General features: G+C 37.9%; 2 protein-coding genes and 1 pseudogene across 2 annotated transcripts; 1 reads left to right on the top strand and 2 right to left on the bottom strand.

Moving 5' to 3' along the window:
* Positions 1–1516: 1516 nt before the first annotated feature.
* On the top strand, positions 1517–2473 carry LOC101678529 (olfactory receptor 51G2-like). The gene has a single exon (XM_004768263.2). It carries the CDS (start codon positions 1517–1519, stop codon positions 2471–2473), a length of 957 nt encoding a protein of 318 aa, XP_004768320.2.
* A 1739-nt stretch (positions 2474–4212) lies between these two features.
* On the bottom strand, positions 4213–5138 carry LOC101678819 (annotated as a pseudogene).
* Positions 5139–21148: 16010 nt separating this feature from the next.
* Positions 21149–22114, bottom strand: LOC101679128 (olfactory receptor 51A4-like). Its single transcript, XM_004768264.1, has one exon. It carries the CDS (start codon positions 22112–22114, stop codon positions 21149–21151), a length of 966 nt encoding a protein of 321 aa, XP_004768321.1.
* Positions 22115–22395: the final 281 nt, after the last annotated feature.

The raw sequence follows: 22395 nt of genomic DNA, 5'->3' as shown, positions 1-22395 counted from the left end.
TTAGGGTATGTACTTGAATTTCCTTTGAAACAGGGGTAGAGATATCTATGGGTCACCTGAATATATATTCAGAAAACAGATCTGGGTTGAGCATGAAAATTTAGGAATTAACTGAAACCTTCAGAGTCCTCAGAAATTTTATATGACTCAGAAAAAAGAGGAGCAGATATGTAAACCAATTTGAAATAAAGAAGCTATGTTTTTTGTCCAAAGGCAGGTTTAGATTTCTAAGGGATAAGATGTATGTAGGGTGTTACAGCTCTTTAAAGACGCTGTCGACAAAAATGGTAAAGAGGACATAGAGATTTTTATTTTTTTCAGTATGGGATGTGGACCATTTAGACCAGAGTCAGGTTAATGTGTGAAAAACATAGCCTAGCACTCATCTCAGATATGATATATTTCTGGTAAGAGGGTCAAGTTATTTCACAAACGACAGTGACAGTTCCTTTATGAATGAGTTGAAAGGAAGGATTTGGAGAAGATATCCTAAAGAGATACTTTTTGATGAACTGTAAATTTAAAATAATTATAAAGTTATCCTTCATTCAAAAATCTTATATTTTTCGTTAACATTATTGAGGTGGAACTCACTTAACATAAAATGACCGATTTTAATAGTAGAATTTGATGAATTTTTAAAAGCATAGAAAGTCATGTAATCAGTCATGGTATGGGACATTTTCATCTCCCAAAAAGATAGATCTGCCTGTTTACAATCAATTGCTTCACACTCTGGTTCACCTCGGAAACCTCTGATCAACTATCACTATGATGTTGTCTCTTCTAGAATTTCATATAAATTAGGCCATACAGCATTTTATCTTTTATGTTTGTTTCTTTCACCTGGCATAAATGATTCATTCATATTGTTGGATCTATCAGTAATATCTTCCTTTTTGATTTAAAATATATGGATTGGCCACAGTTTGTTTGTCCAATCAGTAATGGCTGTATATTTGGTTTCTTTCTGTTTTATTTTTGCTATTATGAATAAAGCTGCTATAAATAAATGTGTACAAGCCTTTGTGTGAATATGAGTTTTTATTTCTCTTGGGAAAACTTTTAGAAGGGAAATTTCTGGATGATGCTAACTGTACAAGTAGTACATGTGTAACTTTATAAGAAAACTGCTGAAATGTGTTCCAAAGAGGTGTACTATTTAGATTCCATATATGAGAGTTACAGATGTTCACATCATCATCAACATATAGCATTTTTGATCTTTTTAATTCTAGCCATTCTATTAATTGTATCTTATTGAATTGAATGAGAAATGACATCTACCTAATAAATAATGATGGTGAACATCTTTCCATGTACTTAGTGCCAACCACACACCAAAAGAAATAATTATGAAGCTAAAAATATAAACTCAATTTTGAGTTCTCCATATCTTAATTTGATCATTCTGTGCATTAATTACTTTAAATTTGGCTTTCAAATTTCCTGATACATTGTTTCTCCTTTACAGGTTTGCAAGCACCTTGGACTATCGTCCTACATACATCCTATCATGTTGGCTTTTAATAGTACTGCCTCTACTTGGCCCACTTTCTCCTTCATTGGTATTCCTGGTCTGGAGGCTGCACATATATGGATCTCCATCCCCTTCTGTGTCCTGTACCTCATAGCCCTTGTGGGTAATGCTCTTCTTCTTATCCTAGTAACAGCAGAGCAGAATCTTCATGAACCTCAGTTCTATTTTTTGGCTGTGCTTGCCCTTACTGACCTAGGCCTTTCATTGTCCACAATGCCTAGTGTCTTGGCTGTCTTCTGGTTTGATGCCCGCCATGTCGGCCTGGATGCCTGCCTAACTCAAATGTTCTTCATCCACACCCTCTCCTCAGTAGAATCAGGTGTTCTGGTGGCCATGGCTTTCGACCGTTTGGTAGCTATCTGTGCTCCACTAAACTACACCAGGATCCTTACCCACTCTACTGTTGCCTGCCTTAGTGGGGCTGCCCTCATACGAGGTGCCACTCTGCTGGCTCCTCTGCCTTTTTTCCTTAAGACCTTTCCTTTCTGTGGGGCTAATATCCTCTCACACTCTTATTGCTACTACCCAGATGTGCTGAACCTGGCCTGTGGGGATGTCTCTTTCAGTAGTGCCTATGGATTGGTTTTTGTACTCTGCACATTTGCAGTGGATGTGGTCTTCATCATAACTTCATACATAAAAATATTGGGCACTATTATGAAGCTAAAGACTCAGGACAGAAACTGGAGATCGCTGCACACCTGTGCCTGTCACATATGCACGGTGCTTGTGTTTTACCTGCCCCTCATCAGCTTAGCAGTGCTGCATCGCTATACCCGGAATGCTTCTCCTATTCTATATACCACCATGAGTAATGCCTACCTCCTCATGACACCGCTGCTCAACCCTCTTGTGTATAGTCTCAAATCCCAGCAGATCCAGTCTGCCTTACGCAAGCGATTTTGGGTGCAACGTGTTATTGCTGGGGAATGAATGAGTTTTCTCTATTATCAGAAGGGGTGACCAGTTAAAAATGCAATTCAAGAACTAGTGTGTGCCGAGTAGTATGCAAGGTACCGTTAATTAAAAAATTAAAAAAAAAATACTTTGGTTTTCCCCTCAAGAAATACCCACCTTTACTAAGGAGGGAGAGTGAGCAGAATGCTTGAATAAATGATCATAACTGTGGTCATGAATGATGATTGTTTGGTATTGGTATGGAGAAATGGCATCAGGAACTCAATGTATTTGGTGTACAAGTCAGATGAAAATCATATTTCCCCATGTGCTAAATTGAGGAGTTGAAGATCAATGAGGGATTAATTTTATAGCCGAAAACAGGATGTCACCTGATTCTTGACTGCCAATGTTGTTTAAATTGAAGTGTGAAAATTCAAAATTGAAGATAAATTTATTACTATATATGCTTATTATCTGTCTTCTACTTGTAGCCAGATACTGTCTAATGTCTGAACATTCTGACTCGTAATAAAAGATAAAGGAGCTGTCTGCAAAGAATAATATATAAGGATCTGAGAAATGGCTATTGTTACTCATCTTGCTTACTTATTCAGAATTCATACTTTATTTAGATCTTATTTTCTATTTCATACTGAGAATAAATAAGGTTTCATTCTGACTGCTGAAGGAATAAAACTTCAGTTGGTTTCTCGGTTTGTTTTTCCCCTCTAAAACTCTCAATTTGTTTCTTGGAGTCCACAGGCTCTCATGGTCCATCTCCCTCTCTGATTCCCCCCTTCATTTTCTGGTCACCTTTGATATCACCATCTGAATCATAGAAGCCTTTATTCTTTTGGATTTTTGTTTAAATCCTGGCTTGGTCTTTGTCCTCTACCATATTTTTGACCTACAATAAAGTGGTTAATGTTTATTGAACATTTGCAATATGTCTGATATTGTTATAAACACATTAAATAAATTATCACATTTCTTCTTATAATGTCCTTACAAAGTAGATAACAGTATTAACTTCTTTTCACTGATGGGAACACTGAGGCATAAGAATCGGGGTCACTATGATCCCTGGATATATAACAGATAAGTTGCAGAGTCTTGATTTTAGCTTAAGCACTCTATACTTATATATTCAACTAAATATGAAATCTAAATTCATACAATGTAGGAAAATCGAGTATACATTACATAAATGGTAGATTTTACATACCTGCTTTGCTGTATTTTTGCCTTAATCTTTCACTGAATTTTTGTGTTATACAGAACTTATATTGGCAAGATTTCAAAGAATTATAAAATATGAACAGATTTCAATAAAAATTATGAAACTAAACCTTCCTTTCTCTCATTTGGAATATTTCCCTCTATAAAATCTCAAACACCTCAAAGATAATAAATGTCTGTATAACAATATAAATATTTTATTTTGGATCAGATTTTAGCCATATAGCTATCTAAGAGGGAATCTCAAATAGAAGTATCTGTAGGGTTGTTCGGATAGAAATGGGCTCATAGGTAAGTGGTGTAAACATCAGAAATGAGAAATATAAGTGAAGGTGAAAGGAGCTTTAGGAATCTTTCTTCTAATATTTCAAACTAGAAGGGAATATTATTATATTTCTAGAAATATTATGGTAAAACCATATAGAGATGTACCAAAGAAAGTGCCTCAGCCCACATGGCCTTTTTTTTTTTTTTCAATATCCCCAGTACCTTCCAGTCATGCCCTCAAAGTGATCCCACTCTGTTGCATCCTCCTACCTTGAGTACAATCTACATAGTGCCCTTCTATTCTGTTTTGTTTTCACACTGTAAACCAGAGGGTTAAGGACAGGTGTGAGGTAAAGGAAAATTTTGGACATCTTGACATGGGGGAGAGAGCCCTGTGGATCAGGGCTAAGGCAATAAGTGGAACATAGAAAATGAGGACAGTGACAATATGGGAGACTCATGAATGTCTTAAATTGTCCTTCCCTGGAAGCAATGCCCAGAACTATCTTTAAGATCAAAGTATAAGACAGAACAATAAAGAAATAAAGAAAGAAGTACCAAAGTAGCAGAGAACCAATGCCAGCCCATAAATGATATTCACACGAATGGATTCACAAGCTAGCTTCATCATGTCAGGGCAGAAGCAGAATGAGTGGGATAAGATGATGTTCCTACAGAAGGGAAGCCATTTGAGCAGGATGTACAAGGGAGCCATCAGTGCCACTCCTCGAGCCACAGCAGCCAATCCCATCTGAGTAATGCAGGAATGAGTCAGAATAGCAGTGTAGCACAGAGAGTTGCATAAGGCAACAAAGTGGTCAAAAGCCATGGCCAGCAGGATGGCTGACTCCATGGAAGAGAAAGTGTGGATGAAGAGTATGTGAGCCAGACAACCATGGAACTCAATGCTTCTGTGGTTGAGAAGAAAGACATTAAGTGCAGTATGCACTGTAGACGCTGATATGTCTATGTCAGTGGCTGCCAACAGGGACAATAACACATATTGAGGCTTGAGAAGGCTGGGATTCTTGTTTATTATGTGAATAATGATGCTGTTTCCAAGGATGGCAATTATATACCTGATGCCCAGGGGGATGGAGATCCAGATGTGAGACTCCTCTAGCCCTGGAATTCCTGAAAGAAGGAAGAAGGGTGGCTGGTAGTAGGTGCCATTGAACGTAGACCTGATCATAAACCTAAAAAAAAGAACAAGTGTAGGGAAATCAAGTGGTAAATTAATTCGAGTTCATTCAATGGTTCAAGAGAGTCTAGAGGCAGAAGCAAGCTAAGTATCTGTTGCATGCAAAGCAAATTGAATAGAGTAGAATTTGGTTTAATTCAAATAGCCCATGTCAGGGGCGCCACGGTGGCTCAGTCATTAAGCATCTGCCTTCTGCTCAGGTCAGGATCCCAGCGTCCTGGGATCATCAAGTCCCGCACTAGGCTCCCTGCTCAGTTGGAAGCCTGCTTCTCCTTCTCCTACTCCCCCTGTTTGTATTCCCTCTCACTATGTCTCTCTCTGTCAAATAAATAAAATCTTTGGAAACAAACAAACAAACAAACAAAGAAAAAGCCTATGTCAGTAATTTTTTTTTTAATTTTTTATTTTTTATAAACATATATTTTTATCCCCAGGGGTACAGGTCTGTGAATCACCAGGTTTACACACTTCACAGCACTCACCAAATCACATACCCTCCCCAATGTCCATAATCCCACCCCCTTCTCCCAAACCCCCTCCCCCCGGCAACCCTCAGTTTGATTTGTGAGATTAAGAGTCACTTATGGTTTGTCTCCCTCCCAATCCCATCTTGTTTCATTTATTCTTCTTCTACCCACTTAAGCCTCCATGTTGCATCACCACTTCCTCATATCAGGGAGATCATATGATAGTTGTCTTTCTCTGCTTGACTTATTTCGCTAAGCATGATATGCTCTAGTTCCATCCATGTTGTTGCAAATGGCAAGATTTCATTTCTTTTGATGGCTGCATAGTATTCCATTGTGTATATAGACCACATCTTCTTGACCCATTCATCTGTTGATGGACATCTAGGTTCTTTCCATAGTTTGGCTATTGTGGACATTGCTGCTATAAACATTCGGGTGCATGTGCCCCTTTGGATCACTACATTTGTATCTTTAGGGTAAATACCCAATAGTGCAATTGCTGGGTCATAGGGCAGTTCTATTTTCAACATGATTTATAACTTCTATATTGTGCGCACAAATATATTATTGACACATTGATAGTGTCCAAATACACTACCAGAAAAACTAAGCAAGTTTTGAACAAAAACATTCACAGAACAAATTAAGAGTCACAAATCACCTGGTTAACTTAGTCAATTTAAAATACACGGTGAGAAGTGGGAGAACAGAGAGGGCGTTGGTTAAGACACTTAAAATAGCGTACAAGTGGGGAGAAGGCCCTGCAGTATCTGAATGCTGGATTATGCAATACTACTCTGCTCTGTCCCTCTGCTGATGGCACTAGGAAGGCCAGAGATGAAGTCTGAGCAAGAGAACCCCAAAGATGAAAAGGTACCTGGGGCCAACCTACACTTTATCAGTCATACAGCATCATGTATGCATGGCCACAGCTCTAACTTATCAATAAGAATGCTAAGCATCTATGGATTTTACCTGTATTTCTTGTTCTAAGAATAAGTGTGACCAGAATTAAACTACAAGGGATGTCATTAAAAAGTGGTGATTTAGGTACTACCCAGCCACCATTTTGGACATGACGTATTATGTCTCAGGATCTTTTTTCCTTTCTTGTCTATAAGTAACATTTTTGCTTATTCTATCACATATTCCATATATTTTATCTTTTGTATGTTCTTTTTTAAAAATTTTTTATGTTCAGTTAGCCAACATATAGTACATCACTAGTTTTTAATGTAGTGTTCAATGATTCATTAGTTGCGCATAAGACCCAATGCTCATCAAAATACATGACCTCCTTAATATGTTCTTTAACATCTCTTACAACTTATCTATTATCTGTATTTACCATAATTGGTGAATGATGCCTATATCTTATAAGCTACTTCTCAGTTTATTCCCTATCTATGTTTATTGCATCACATGACTTTCATCTGCTCCATTTGTTTTCCTGGGGTTTTTTTGTCTGTTTGTTTTTTGTTTTTTGGTACTCAAATTAAATATTCTCAAATACTGCAATAAATATACATTACGACATTTGGGGATACAAAGTTTATTAAGATAGATTTTTTTTAAAGATTTTATTTATTTATTTATTTGACAGAGATCACAAGTAGGCAGAGAGGCAGGCAGAAAGAGAGGGAGAGGGAAACAGGCTCCCTGCTGAGCTGAGAGTCCAATGTGGGACTCTATCCCAGGACCCTGAGATCATGACCTGAGCCAGAGGCAGTAGCTTAACCCACTGAGCCACCCAGGCACCCCTTAAGATAGATTTCTTAAGCCAATGTTTGGTGAGTGTGATAAATAAGAACAAATAAGAAAATATATATGTGATGCTATAATAGTGGTATAAAATATATCTATAAATAAAATGAGAGCCAAATAAATGAATTACAATTACTTGGGGCAGGCCATAATCAACAAAGGACACAGTACGCTTAAATAAATAACAAAAAACTTGGCATCCAGAACACCAAGCTATCTTAACATATTTCCGTTGTCAGCACAGCCATGAGCATCCTTTCATAGCACTTTGGAAAACAGTGTGTCAGTATAAACCAACAGTTGCTGTTCATGAGTTGTGTAAGGTTATATAACATAAATCTATAGTTTTAATGGCTATAGCCACTGGCTTTTTTTTTTTTTTTAAGATTTTATTTATTTATTTGACAGACTGAGATCACAAATAGGCAGAGAGGCAAGCAGAGAGAGAGGAGGAAGCAGGCTCCCCGCTGAGGAGAGAGCCCAATGTGGGCTCTATCCCAGGACGCTGGGATCATGACCTGAGCCAAAGGCAGAGGCTTTAACCCACTGAACCACCCAGGTGCCCTGCCACTGGCTTTTTTAAAGTCCCAAACAAGAATTTATCTCCAGGACCCTAGAAGATCAGCAGAACAGAGTTCCCTGTCATTTTAGGAAGTGATGGAGACACAGTAAGTAGAAGTGACTTATTTAAGAATCAATTGATATAGGCTAAGAACCATTTTCAACTCATTTCCTATATTAATATACATTTTATTAATCATGCTTCCTGTTTAAAAAAATAGAAATAAAACATTTAAACAAAAGAAACAGTGATAGAAAATTTGTATAATTAATAAATGGAGTAAAAAAAAAAAGGAAATTTATAAAGGAGAACTAAAGAAGCAGGCATTGTAACACAGATTTTTGTGGACAATGACAAGCCAAATAATAGAAAGCTGAGATATTATTGAACATGTTAATTTGTTTTCCCCCCCAGGGTATTACTCAGTGAGTTAATAAACTAACACCTTTATAAGTGAAACCACAGTATGTTATAAAACAACAGAAATACAGCACAATAAATTCTAGTTGATCCTTGAACAATTCAGGGGTTGAGGGCATTAACCCTCCACATAGTCAAAAATCCATGTATAACTTTTGACTCCCTCAAAACTACTAATAAGCACCTAGTATGGAATAGAAGCCTTACCCATAATGAAAAAAGATGATGAACACATGTTCTGTATTATATGCATTATATACCGTATACTTACAATAAAGTAATTTAGAGCAAAGAAATTTTTATTAAAATCATAATGAAAAGAAAATACACTCACAGGACTGTACTGCAAAAAAAAAAAAAAAAAAAAAAAAATGCATGTAAGAGGACCCGTGTAGTTTAAACTTGTTTTGTTCAAAGGTCAAATGTATTTGGCTTGCTAGGTAACTATAAATAGTTGATTTTTATGCACAAAGTATCCTGAACATATTTAGCCATTCTGTAGTTATTTAAGAATTTAAACAAGAAGATGTAAAAGTTTTTAATTCTTACAATATGTATAACGGCATTAAAGGTTAACAAACTTTTTTTTCCATTGATATACTTTTAAAAATAACATATACACTTTTTAAAGTAACATTTTGACCTACTTATTTTGTATCCATGTTTATAATGCATCTTTTATTATTTCTATGTATTGATATACTTTAATAAAAATAATACATTTATTATTTTCTTACACCGGATTCCAGTAAGGCCTGGAGCCCCAGGGCCCAGTAAGGCCCATCCCTGAGGGTGTAAGGGAAGACTGATCACCTCCCAGAGACCTCTTAGAGGTCTCACAGGAAAAATGAGGAAAATCTGAAGTGACTGAGGAAATTCAAGTGTCACACAGAAATCTGAGAGAGCACAGCTTTGTTTTCCCTGGCTGGTTGGGTGCCCGACAGGGTTAGGGGTGAGTTTTTGTGATCACCGGTGATGGAGGATGGTGGTGGAATGTTTTTCGCAGTCTCTCGGGCCAATTGGCCCCCTTTATGTGGAAGTGTGATCTGTGTGGAGGTATCTTGGGAGAGTTCTGGGTCATCCCCAGGAACTTCTTATCTTTTCTTGGCTGGATGGGATGGCCATTTGGTCTTTTTCTGCCTCAAGAGAGGTGGTGGAGAGCAGTGGACAGGAGGGCTGGGGCCCAGGCGTCTCTATTTGCTTTGCTCTCAAGGGGGAGGTCCTTCAGGTCAGGACACCTCTACCCCCACCATAAGGGGGGACAGGAAGGAGTTTCTGGAAGGAATTCCACAGGTCAGGACCTCCTGAGGCTGGGGGGGGAGGGGGCGGGGACTATAATAACTTCAGTGTGAAAGCATGAGTGAATGTGCAGTTTGACCTGATTTGTCAGGCGGCCTGAGTCTGTGACTCCATGGGCGGGCAACCTTAGGGTCCTCAGAAGCCCATAGGGTCTGACTGGCCCTAACCCACTTCTGTGGTGACCTCATGGGGTATAAGGAGAGCCCCTTTGGAGTGCCAGTCTGGGGTTTATATGGAGTCACCAAGGCTAAGAGGCATCCAGGTGTCTTTCAGGATGGGGACTTTAAGAAATATTCCCAAACAGCTGCCAAAGATCCCTTTGTTTCAGGGAAACTCCCTTTATTCTCTGGCCCCTTGTGGACTGCCTAACCCCTTTCCCTTGTTAGTGGGAAAGCATGGCATCTGCTCCTCTGTTGGAGCTGACAAGCTTTAAAAGCCAGGAATCCTTTCTCTGCCTTCTGGCAGCACTTTGTTTCTTCTCTCTCCCCTTCTTCTGTTTCTGGACCAACTTGGATATGGCCTACATAACTGGGCTCTAGACCATCCTTGGTGCCTCCTGCACTATGGCTCCTCCTCTCTTCACTGTCAAGGAGCAAGGAGAGCACCCCCTGGACCTAACACCTCCTACTCCAGATTTCCCTACCTGGGTCTTGAAAGTGGAGTGGGCTCAGGTAGAATGTAAATCAGTATTTACACTAAGTTATGTTTGTTGTCTTAATTAAGATAAACATGTCTTTTAACTTATCAGCAGTAAATATGAAACTTCTATCAAGGTTTACTGAAGGTCAAATAAGCTCTTGTTACTTGTTGAAATTTGTTAGCAAAGAAATGACTAAACTGATGGTTAATTGTCTGTCTCAAAATTTTCATGGGTAAGTCTTGAGATAGATTTCAAAGTCTTTGGTAATCTGAAAGTTTAAAATTTTCCTTGGATGACAGATGGAATTAAATTTGTTGGACATCTAGGTCTTTTCCAAATAGGATAAAGTGCTAAAGCACTGAGTGCTGGATGTAGGTTTGTGCTTTTGACTCCTTACTGCAAAGAAACTAAGAATATTTGAATCTGTTGGTAAACGTGTCTTGTGCTTAACTGATTCATAAATTTGCCATTCAAAGAATTCTGTTGTAACAGTTCACAAATGATTAATACTTAGCCATCACTAGATATTAAGGTGTTTCTAAGAGTACAAAATTCTACTAACTGTAACAATGACTGATAAAAATAAGGGAAACAACTCTGTATATGGAAAAGTAGGAGATATGCAAGAAAGATATAAGGAATGGGAATGTATTTTGTTGAAGAAAAAGAGGTAATTTTGACCTAAATGAGATGGTTGTTTAGAAGGAAATGGCTTGGGACAAAACCTAAATGCAAAGGAAAGTTGTAGAAGGTTTGTGAAGGGAAATCTTCAGAAAAAGAATTTTAAGTGGACTAAGATTGAAATGAATTTTAAAAAGACACTAGTATAGGAAGCTAGTTTTTTCTCTGCTCAAAAGGACTAAGTTTTCTTAGGTTAATTGATCTGCTGTTAAGAAGAAAATGTAAACAGCTGTTTCCTCTTTGCCTGTCCAGAAAACCATTTTCCACATTTTGCCTATATGAGTTCTTTAACATCCCTAATTATATTTAGACATGTGCTTTAAAACTTTCTAATATTTTAGCAAATGTTGACAAGATTTAAATTGTAAATGAAATCTCTTTAACTCATTAGGCTTTTCCTTGGTATGCTAAGTTACTCAGGAAGTATTGCTAAACAAATACTAAACCTTGGGTTACATTGGGGTAAATGCTATAAGGATTCTAGAGGTTCTATACATTTCCTAAAGTTTTAATGTTTTGATAATTTCATCACTTGATATTTAATTATTGAAGTGTTATGTGTCACTGAAATAACCGGATTTCCTTGCCAGCTAAATTATAAACTCTCATTTCATCAGCTCTTTTACCATACCTATTCTGAGTTTTGTCATTTATAATTTTATTCTTTTGTAAAATGAGTTTCACCTTAGTCCTGAAAAGGACTTTCAGAACAAATACAGGTATTCAATATCTTGAAAATCCTAAAACTGAAGTGGGAATTTCCAGAACTAAGTAAAGCTGCATACTAAATGAATTAAAAGATTATAATATTGTGACTCTTGTTTGAAAGATTGCTGGCTCTCTAATGTTTGCTCTTCCACAGTAAAGAAAATTTTACTTAAGTTATCTGTGACATATAGAAATGCAAAAATATTTATCTGTAAACAAATCAAAGCATTCTACTTTTCTCTCTATATGAACCCTCTAAAACTCAAAAGGTCTCAGTAAGTATTCTTTCTTCCATGGCAATCAGTCATTTGCATAAGTTCAATAAAAATCTGTTCTCCTTGTAACAGGACACCATTGGAAACATGGGTTATTTTACCAAGGCTTTGACTGGAATGTCATACTTAAGAAAGACATGCATAGACTCAGATATTACCAGACAGCTTAAAGGAACTAAGGTTGACTTTATGAAACTTGGAGCCATAAAACCCTTTGGAACTGTTGGCCTGATACCTTGCTTACAGAGTTCCCAGCAGCCTCACTAGGTAAGTAAACAATGTCACTTCCTGGCATGTGCAGGGAGAGGAATTCACCCAAATCAAGAGTTATTATAGGCATGTCTAATGGCAAGTAAGTGGCTTAGCTTCTGGTCTGGAGAGGCTACTAAAAGTTCAACCTAGAGATTCCTTATAAGAAGTTCCAGCAAAGCAGATTATAAAGGATGTATATGATCACTCACTATTCTTGATGAGTTTATGTAAATAATTAGGCCATGTTTGTTAAAACTGGACTTGTTTTTCAGATAAATTAGCCCTGATTTGGCCATCTCTGGAAATGAGAGTTATTTTAGAGAGAAAAATTATGTTTTAGTAACACACCTTGTGGATTCTTGATTTGATTGTCCTTTAATGTTGTTTACCTAACCTAGACAACTTGAGGTAAACTTCAGAGAAGTTACACAATAACTCATTTAGACAATCTTCTTGTTTAATATTCTGTGGGGATAATAACAGGATCCCATGGCACATGATTAAACAGCTGGAGAATGGGACTGATTCCCCAACAGTTGTGTAACTTACCACCTTGACCAGTTCTGTTTGGCTGGAATAAGGAAATCATGCTCTAAAAGGAGAGCATACACCAATCCATATGGTTAACTTGTGGAGATAATGGATAATTCCACTTTATGATTGGTTGGGTAATGCACTTGGGGATTGCCTTATCTCCTGAGACAAGTTTTCTCCTACTTGCCAGTGATCCTTTGTAATTAGAATGTTAATACCTCAAACAAAGAGCTTAATGGTATTTTTTAGTTATATTTATCCTAGAAAACACCTCTATTGAGATACAATTGTAAACAAAGCCTTTCTAAGCATATGACAGTGTTCCTGCTAGAAAGAGCCGCAAAGCTCTTGATGGAGGCCAACTTATTAAATACCAGGTTATATTGATAGATATGCCTGAAATAATACCCCAAACCTGTCAGACTTTAAATCCAGCTACCCTTTTGTCTGGACCTGAATGTCGTACAGAGATAAACTGTTGGAGGTCATTGATAGTGTTTATTCTAGTCAACTGGATTTAAAAGATTGCTGCAGCTATAATTCACCTCAAACTTTCTATGGCTGGCCACTTCCCTGTAGTAAGTAGACTTAGAGGAGACCTCAAACAGATCAGAAACTTAGAAGTGTCCCAATACCTCCAAGCCCTGAGTAAAACTCAAAGGCACATCTGCCCAGAAACTTTAGAAAGGATCCCCTCAAACCATGCTGAACAGGGCCCCACGCTGTTGTTCTAACAATCCTTACTGCCCTCAGGGTCTTAGGTGTCACTGAATGAGTCCACTGCTCTAGAGTAAAGAAGGCTCTCACCAGTTGGATGAATCACATCAGTGGAAAGCCCAACCAGATCCTACAGACCTGCTCTGGCTCCACCTTTGATGAGACCCCACTGACTGATGGATATCTGTTCACAGTGGTCCCTGGATATTGTTGACATGACACTGACACCCTCACCTTGCTCCCCCTTCTGACTGGACTTTCTCCCAGAAACTTTTTATTGTTATTGCTTATTGGGCAGCCTTAGGAACCTTAAGATGGATTGCTAAGATCATAGAAAACAATGTTATCAGGTGAGCCATTGCCCAAATACTAGCCTTGCAGGGCCATCATAATAGATGAAAATGATGCCCTCTAAACTAGGTGTTTAAAGGAGCATCAAAGGGGGAAATGATAGGGAAAAACTGTACTCTAAGATGGCTGACCATACCAACAAGGGAATTCCAGTTCCTGTCTCAAAACCCTTCAAGGTTCTTCTTTCCTACCCCATTTCCCGCATGTGCCAAAAGTGCCAAAAGTACCAAGTATGCAGAAGTAGAAGGGTATAAATCCCCCTCCCTGCTTGTGCTCGGGGCTCAGACCTTTGGAGAATGACCTCATCTGAGCCCACTGGTGTTAAATAAACCTTTGATCCTCCAAAGTCTCTGAGTGCCACTTGATTCTTCCGCCAGGATCCAGTCCAGTTTCCACAACATACCTAATGCTTTCTGGGATGTCTGGGTAGCTCAGTCAGTTAAGCAGCTGACTCTTGATTTTGGCTCAGGTCATAATCTCACAGTCCTTAGAACCAGCCCCCACCATGCTCTGCACTTAGTTGGAGTCTGCCTGAGATTCTTTTTCCCTCTCTCTCTGTCTCAAATTAAAAAAAAATAAAAAATAAAAAATAAAAAATTAATAAAGATACCTGTGCTTTCAGAAACTCCATGGTGCATCATATGCTCAATTTGAACAAGCCTGACAAGGAAGGAGCTGCTCAGGTATGGAATCTTACTATTTTTGCAAGTCAGAGCAATGTTCTCTCTGAATTACTCCTGGGTTGAGATGGGGAGATGTTTCCCTGGTTGTTAAATGACTCCACAGATCAGATGTGAAGAGTAATAAGGAAAAGGTACTGGTAAATCTCATCCCATATATTCTCTTCAAATATTCTAACAAAACAAAGCAGATTATATTCTGTTACACTTTCACAAGAGAGGAAAAATAGTGCTATTATAAACTATGACATTTAACAATTAGATAATTTAGGAAAATTATTTAACTTAGGTCTTGCCACGTTAGGGATTTAACCATAAGAGGAAAAAAAAAGTGTTTCAGAAAGAGATAATGGATAATGGGGAGTCTTTACTTCAGGCTATGGGAAGGAATGAATGGTAAAGGCTAATGCAGATAAACAAAAGAGAGTTGGCAATCTTAATGGTTTGGTTACCTTAAATTCAGCCACTGGGTTTTTATTTCTAGCTTTAACCAGCCATACCCATCTTGAGCTGTAATAACTTAACTGTTTTCAGTTGTCCATACAAGAAAGTCCTCAGTCATATTTGGGGCCAAGGCACCTTGGAAAGACAGCGGCATCTACAGGACCCATTTACTCTGCTGGGTGGAACAGCTAAAAGTCAGTAAAAGGCCTTCTGTCTCTTCCACCTCCCTTGAGGACTGACCAGGTGTATGATGTTTTAGGAGATTACAGAATCCCTGCGGAAATGAGATCAGGAATTGAGAAGTGAACAGCAAAAATAACCAGCTCAGCAAAATGCCCCTCCAATTGCCCTGGTACAGAGTCATTTGTAGCAAAAAATCCTACTGTGAACAGGGCATGGATATAGCTAGATCCATAGTAAGATTTTATGAGAGGTGAAATACAATGCTGTGACTTACATCAGGGAGTTTAAAATAGAAGCAGGAGTTCATTGAGGAGACACGCCATGAACTTCTGAACTGGTTCAAACCAGAATACCCTAAGGACTCAGCTGAAATGTGTGCTACAACTTGCTATTAGCAGAAATCAGTTTTCTGCCTTCAACAACAATCAAAATTCCTTGTAAACAATGTATAATAGGCATTCCCTTTGTCTTAAAAAACCTTTGACTTTTGTTTCCCAGGAGGACACAGTTTGGGTTGCCCAAATCACAATTATAATTCTAAGGCTTCAAATAAATGCTTTCCTTTCATTTAAGTCCTACATCTTTTCTCCGTTGACAATTTAATGTTGTGTCTTCGTTTTGTGTGTGTGTGTGTGTGTGTGTGTGAATGATTAGAAGAATATAAGGACAAAGAATTAGAATTTATTATTTTTAGTCAAAAATCTGTATTTCAAGCACCTTCTTTCACAATGTCAGTCTGAATCATATTCATAATGTGAAAACACTATCACATATTTGAGACAAGCAAAGTATAGGCATGAAATCTAAATACACATTTTGATAGACATAAAGGAATTTGCTAAATTCAGGCAATACATATTTATTTCCATGGGCTCAAATGTAGACACTAGGAATCCACTTATGAATAAAAGAAAGAAAAATACCCACTACTATGGAGTTGGTAGCCCAGTGAATGAATAAATAAGAAAACAATTAAGACATCTCCCTTTAAAAAAAATTTTTTTTTAATTTTTTATTTTTTATAAACATATATTTTTATCCCCAGGGGTACAGGTCTGTGAATCACCAGGTTTACACACTTCACAGCACTCACCAAATCACATACCCTCACCAATGTCCATAATCCCACCCCCTTCTCCCAAACCCACTCCCCCCGGCAACCCTCAGTTTGTTTTGTGAGATTAAGAGTCACTTATGGTTTGTCTCCCTCCCAATCCCATCTTGTTTCATTTATTCTTCTTCTACCCACTTAAGCCTCCATGTTGCATCTCCACTTCCTCATATCAGGGAGATCATATGATAGTTGTCTTTCTCTGCTTGACTTATTTCGCTAAGCATGATACGCTCTAGTTCCATCCATGTTGTTGCAAATGGCAAGATTTCATTTCTTTTGATGGCTGCATAGTATTCCATTGTGTATATATACCACATCTTCTGATCCATTCATCTGTTGATGGACATCTAGGTTCTTTCCATAGTTTGGCTATTGTGGACATTGCTGCTATAAACATTCGGGTGCATGTGTCCCTTTGGATCACTACATTTGTATCTTTAGGGTAAATACCCAATAGTGCAATTGCTGGGTCATAGGGCAGTTTTATTTTCAACATTTTGAGGAACCTCCATGCTGTTTTCCAGAGTGGCTGCACCAGCTTGCATTCCCACCAACAGTGTAGGAGAGTTCCCCTTTCTCCGCATCCTTGCCAGCATCTGTCATTTCCTGACTTGTTGATTTTAGCCATTCTGACTGGTGTGAGGTGATATCTCATTGTGGTTTTGATTTGTATTTCCCTGAGGCCGAGTGATATGGAGCACTTTTTCATGTGTCTGTTCGCCATCTGGATGTCTTCTTTGCAGAAATGTCTGTTCATGTCTTCTGCCCATTTCTTGATTGGATTATTTGTTCTTTGGGTGTTGAGTTTGCTAAGTTCTTTATAGATTCTGGACACTAGTCCTTTATCTGATATGTCGTTTGCAAATATCTTCTCCCATTCTGTCAGTTGTCTTTTGATTTTGTTAACTGTTTCCTTTGCTGTGCAAAAGCTTTTGATCTTGATGAAATCCCAGTAGTTCATTTTTTCCCTTGCTTCCCTTGCCTTTTGCGTTGTTCCTAGGAAGATGTTGCTGCGGCAGAGGTCGAAGAGGTTGCTGCCCGTGTTTTCCTCAAGGATTTTGATGGATTCCTTTCGTACATTGAGGTCCTTCATCCATTTTGAGTCTATTTTTGTGTGTGGTGTAAGGAAATGGTCCAATTTCATTTTTCTGCATGTGGCTATCCAATTTTCCCAGCACCATTTATTGAAAAGGCTGTCTTTTTTCCATTGGACATTCTTTCCTGCTTTGTCGAAGATTAGTTGACCATAGATTTGAGGGTCCATTTCTGGGCTCTCTATTCTGTTCCATTGATCTATGTGTCTGTTTTTGTGCCAGTACCATGCTGTCTTGATGATGACAGCTTTGTAATAGAGCTTGAAGTCCGGAATTGTGATGCCACCAACGTTGGCTTTCTTTTTCAATATCCCTTTGGCTATTCGAGGTCTTTTCTGGTTCCATATAAATTTTAGAATTATTTGTTCCATTTCTTTGAAGAAGATGGATGGTACTTTGATAGGAATTGCATTAAATGTGTAGATTGCTTTATGTAGCATAGACATTTTCACAATATTTATTCTTCCAATCCAGGAGCATGGAACATTTTTCCATTTCTTTGTGTCTTCCTCAATTTCTTTCATGAGTACTTTATAGTTTTCTGTGTATAGATTCTGTGTCTCTTTGGTTAGGTTTATTCCTAGGTATCTTATGGTTTTGGATGCAATTGTAAATGGGATTGACTCCTTAATATCTCTTTCTTCTGTCTTGCTGTTGGTGTAGATTTTTTTATTAACATATAATGTATTATTTGCCCCAGGGATACAGGTCTGTGAATCGTCAGACTTACACCCTTCACAGCACTCACTATAGCACATACCCTCTCTATAACCCCCTCCCCCTGGCAACCCCCAGTTTGTTTTGTGAGATTAAGAGTCTCATATGTTTTTTCTCCCTCCTAATCCCATCTTGTTTCATTTTTTCCTTCCCTACCCCCTGAATCCCCCACTTTGCCTCTCAATTTCCTGATATCAGAGAGATCATATGATAATTGTCTTTCTCTGACTGACTTATTTCACTCAGCATAATAGCCTCTAGTTCCATCCACGTTGTTGCAAATGGCAAAATTTCATTTCTTTTGATGGCTGCATAGTATTCCATTGTATATATATACACCACTGCTTCTTTATCCATTCATCTGTTGATGGACATCTAGGTTCTTTCCATAGTTTGGCTATTGTGGACATTGAGGTTATAAACTTTCAGGTGCACATGGCCCTTTGGATCACTACATTTGTATCTTTAGGGTAGATATCCAGTAGTGCAATTTCTGGGTCATAGTGCAGCTCTATTTTCAACTTTTTCACATAAATACACAGTTATTTATTTTCACATGTCTTCAGAGCAATTGTTATTATGTCTCCTCTGAGCCTGTCGTCAGACTCCCTACTTGATCATTCACTAGACAATAAGCCCTCCATCTTCAAATAGTAAAACTGTTCTCCATATTCCCTGGTTGTTAAATGGAGAAGTATATTCCCATGTGTATTCCCAAATATATTTCCAAAATGTATTCCTTGACTGCCAAATGGAGACCTGGCCTAGCTGTGCTAAGGAAACACAGATATGGTGTTCTGGGAGAGGAACCGCAGCCCCACTTTTCAAGATATTCTTACTTCTATCACTTACACTGCTAAAAGTTTCATCAGACAATAAGACAAATTAAGCCTTCAGTACCAAAGGCAGAAATATCACCTTATCTAGATCTGCTGGTTTCAAATAATTTAATATAGAATCAGTGTAATAAGTCAGAAATCACATTGCATGCACAGGACGAGAGTGCCTCTAAATTCTGGAACAGAGAGCAACTCAAGAATGTATGAGAGGAAGGAATCCTGAAGTTGACTTTGTTCTTTGAGTGTGAATCAGACCGCTTTCAAATCTAGGGTATGTCATAAAAAGGGAATTGAAATATGGATAACCTCAGTTTTTTGAATAGAATATTCCAGTGTTTTTTTTTTTTTAAGTGAAAGCAAAATAAAAATATAAACATACTGACCTCCACATACAATCACATTTCACAGTGTGGTAAAGCTATACATTTTGGCAATGTTCTTCTTAGAGGTCAGGTTTTTCAGGCATGAAATATGTGGTGGAGTTGAGAGCATAGACATTTGAAGGAGCACAGACAGATGTGAGTTTAAATCCTAGTTTTACAGTGAGCAGCTTTCTTGGGCACTGTATATTTCATGCAGACATAACTTGATAGGAAAAATAGTGTATTTGTGAGCAAGACAAATATTTCTGGAATCAGGGAACTCTTGGCTTATCTAGTGTAAGTGAACATGAATACAGATACAATCAGGTTAAAATGCTACAATTAGGGGTGTCTGGGTGACTCATTGGGTTAAAGCCTCTGCCTTCGGCTCAGGTCATGATTCCAGGGTCCTAGGATTGAGCCCCGCATCCGGCTCTCTGCTCAGCAGGGAGCCTGCTTCCTCCTCTCTCTCTCTGCCTCTGCCTACTTGTGATCTCTATCTGTCAAATAAATAAATAAAATCTAAAAAAAAATACTACAATGAAATAAATGGTGTTCAATGACACCTATGTGTCTGTATATCTTTACGTCTTACATGTGTCAGAAAAAAGTTGGATTTAGTAAACTTTATGTGTTCTTTATATAATATCTTGTGGCATTTAATCCTAGGTCTAATCATTTTTATTAGGCAGATACTAACAAATTGTTTACTATCTTTTAGCTATCTCCTTTTCACTAAAATGGAGCTAGTAAAACTCATCTCCTTTGGTTTAAATGAGGCTCATTTTGGTAATGTAATTAAAAGTTTGGAGCTTGAGGAAGATATCCAATAATTCAGTTTCCTTTCTTCCTTCCATAATACAGTGTTTTAAAGATTTCTCTCACTTGTTTTATAGTTACATTTTAATGTGTAAATATCATACATTTATATACACTAATGTGTAAATATAGTACTTCTACAGGTATTACATATTACCAAAGACATCTCTGACATATTTATTAATTTATTCAGCAATACACATTTATTATAATTTATAGTATAGATATTTCACAAGGTACTGACAATGAAATGGCAAAGACAAGAGACCTGACTCCTGATTGTTTAGAGGGGGAGAGTCATTAATCAATAATTATGTTAGCAGGAAAGCGTCATGGTTGCCAAGTGCAATTACCTATGCTCACAAATATTTCTTCATTTATTAAAAGAAAACAGTTGGGATTTATTGTGCCAGTGTATAGGTATATACAAAGATTTAGTATAAAGCAGCACAATGCTTTTCCACAATAATTCTAAATTGAAGAATATATATATATGAAGTAAAATTGTGCTGTAGTATAATAAAATTATTAATGGGTTATATTGAGGGGAAAAGGAAAGTGCCAATTTTACTGAAATGTTGGGAACACTCATAACAGAACAATTTCTGTACCATGTTGGTATTGAAATTGCAAGCCAAGCATTGGTAAATGTTTAGAGTCTTATGAGGGCTGGTATACATGTATAAAAATATATTGAATCACCCAATTTGAAGAAAGGAGCATCATGTAATCAGAATTGAGGTTGGAGAGAAAGGTAAGGATAAGAAAATGGAAAAGTTTCTAAAATATGTAATAACTTGGCCTTTATCTTACATTTAATTGTAAATCACTTAATTAGTTAAACTTAAACATTTAAATAGCAGAGAGACATAAAAATTATTTCAATAAGCTCTTTCATGCAACACATTAATGGATGATAGATTAGATCAAAACAATAATAATAAATTGGCTCAAGACAATAACTCAAATACTACCATCTTTTAGTCAGACAAGAAGGAAATACATCCATTCTCACAAAACCGTCCTTGGAAAACAGACAGATGAAAGAGGAAGAGAGAGTCAGGGTATCATTTTCACTAAGCCACCCTTGACAACAGCAAGTTTCCCCTGCCCTTGAATACCTTGTGTATTACAGATCTTATCTGTTTGGTTTTTAGGCTATAAACCAAGGGATTAAGGACAGGGGTCAAAAAGAGAAAGAGATTGGCCATGGTGACATGGAGAACAGGAGACGTGAACGTACCAAATCTGTGAATTAGAGCCAGCACAATGAGTGGCACATAAAAGATACAGACAGTGAAAATGTGGGACACACAAGTATTAAGTGCCTTGAACTGACCATCTTCTGAGGCAATACCCAGCACTGTTTTCAAAATAAGTATGTATGAAATGACAATGAGCACAGAGTCAACTCCGAAGGAGCAGAGAACAAGGGACAATCCGTAGATGATGTTGATTCTGATGGGGCCACATGCCAGCTTCATAACATCAGGATGGTAGCAATAACAATGTGATAGAACAACATCTTTGCAGAAAGACAATTTCTTGAGAAGGATTGGCAAGGGTACCATCAACATCACACCCCTAAACACGGCTGCAATTCCCATCCCAATAATTCGAGGAGAGGTTAAGATCACAGTGTAGCGCAGTGGGTTGCGAATAGCTACAAATCGGTCAAAGGCCATGGCCAACAAGATGGCTGACTCCATGGAGGAGAAAGTATGAATGAAGAACATTTGTGTTAGACAAGAATGGAACTCAATTTCTCTGCGATTCAGGAGGAAGACCCTGAGTACTGTAGGTAGAGTTGATAAAGACAGACCTACATCTGTGGTTGCCAGCATAGATAGGAAGATGTATTGAGGAACATGAAGGCTGGACGTGGTTTTGATAACAAAGAGGATGATGCAGTTCCCCAGGAGGGCAGTTAGATACATGACACACAGTGGGATAGAGATCCATATTTGCACAGCCTCCAGTCCAGAAATGCCTGTTAGAAGGAGAGTGGGTGGCTGGAACCAGCTACCATTTACAAGTTCCATAAGGATATTTCTCGGGATCCAGCCCAAATCAGGTTCTAGGTGTTTCTACTGGGAGAAAAACATAGATTTTAAGATAAGAGGACATAGTGCACCCAGCTTCTCTGGGACAGCACTAATCCTAGGCATCCTTAGTTATCAAAGAATTAACCCTTAAAATGTTTCCCAGTTTATCTGAATAACTATCTGGAGTGAGGACAATGGATACCTAGTATTAAAATGGAAGAGCTATTAGTATTCCTTTGGCCTAGAACACTCCAATCATTGATCAAGTGACAATGAAA

This window comes from Mustela putorius, unplaced genomic scaffold, assembly GCF_011764305.1.
Source record: "Mustela putorius furo isolate JIRA1106 unplaced genomic scaffold, ASM1176430v1.1 tig00003987_pilon_pilon_pilon, whole genome shotgun sequence".
NCBI classification, from domain to species: domain Eukaryota; kingdom Metazoa; phylum Chordata; class Mammalia; order Carnivora; family Mustelidae; genus Mustela; species Mustela putorius.
Note: the sequence above shows the minus strand (reverse complement) of the source record. Positions and strands in the feature narration are given on the sequence as shown.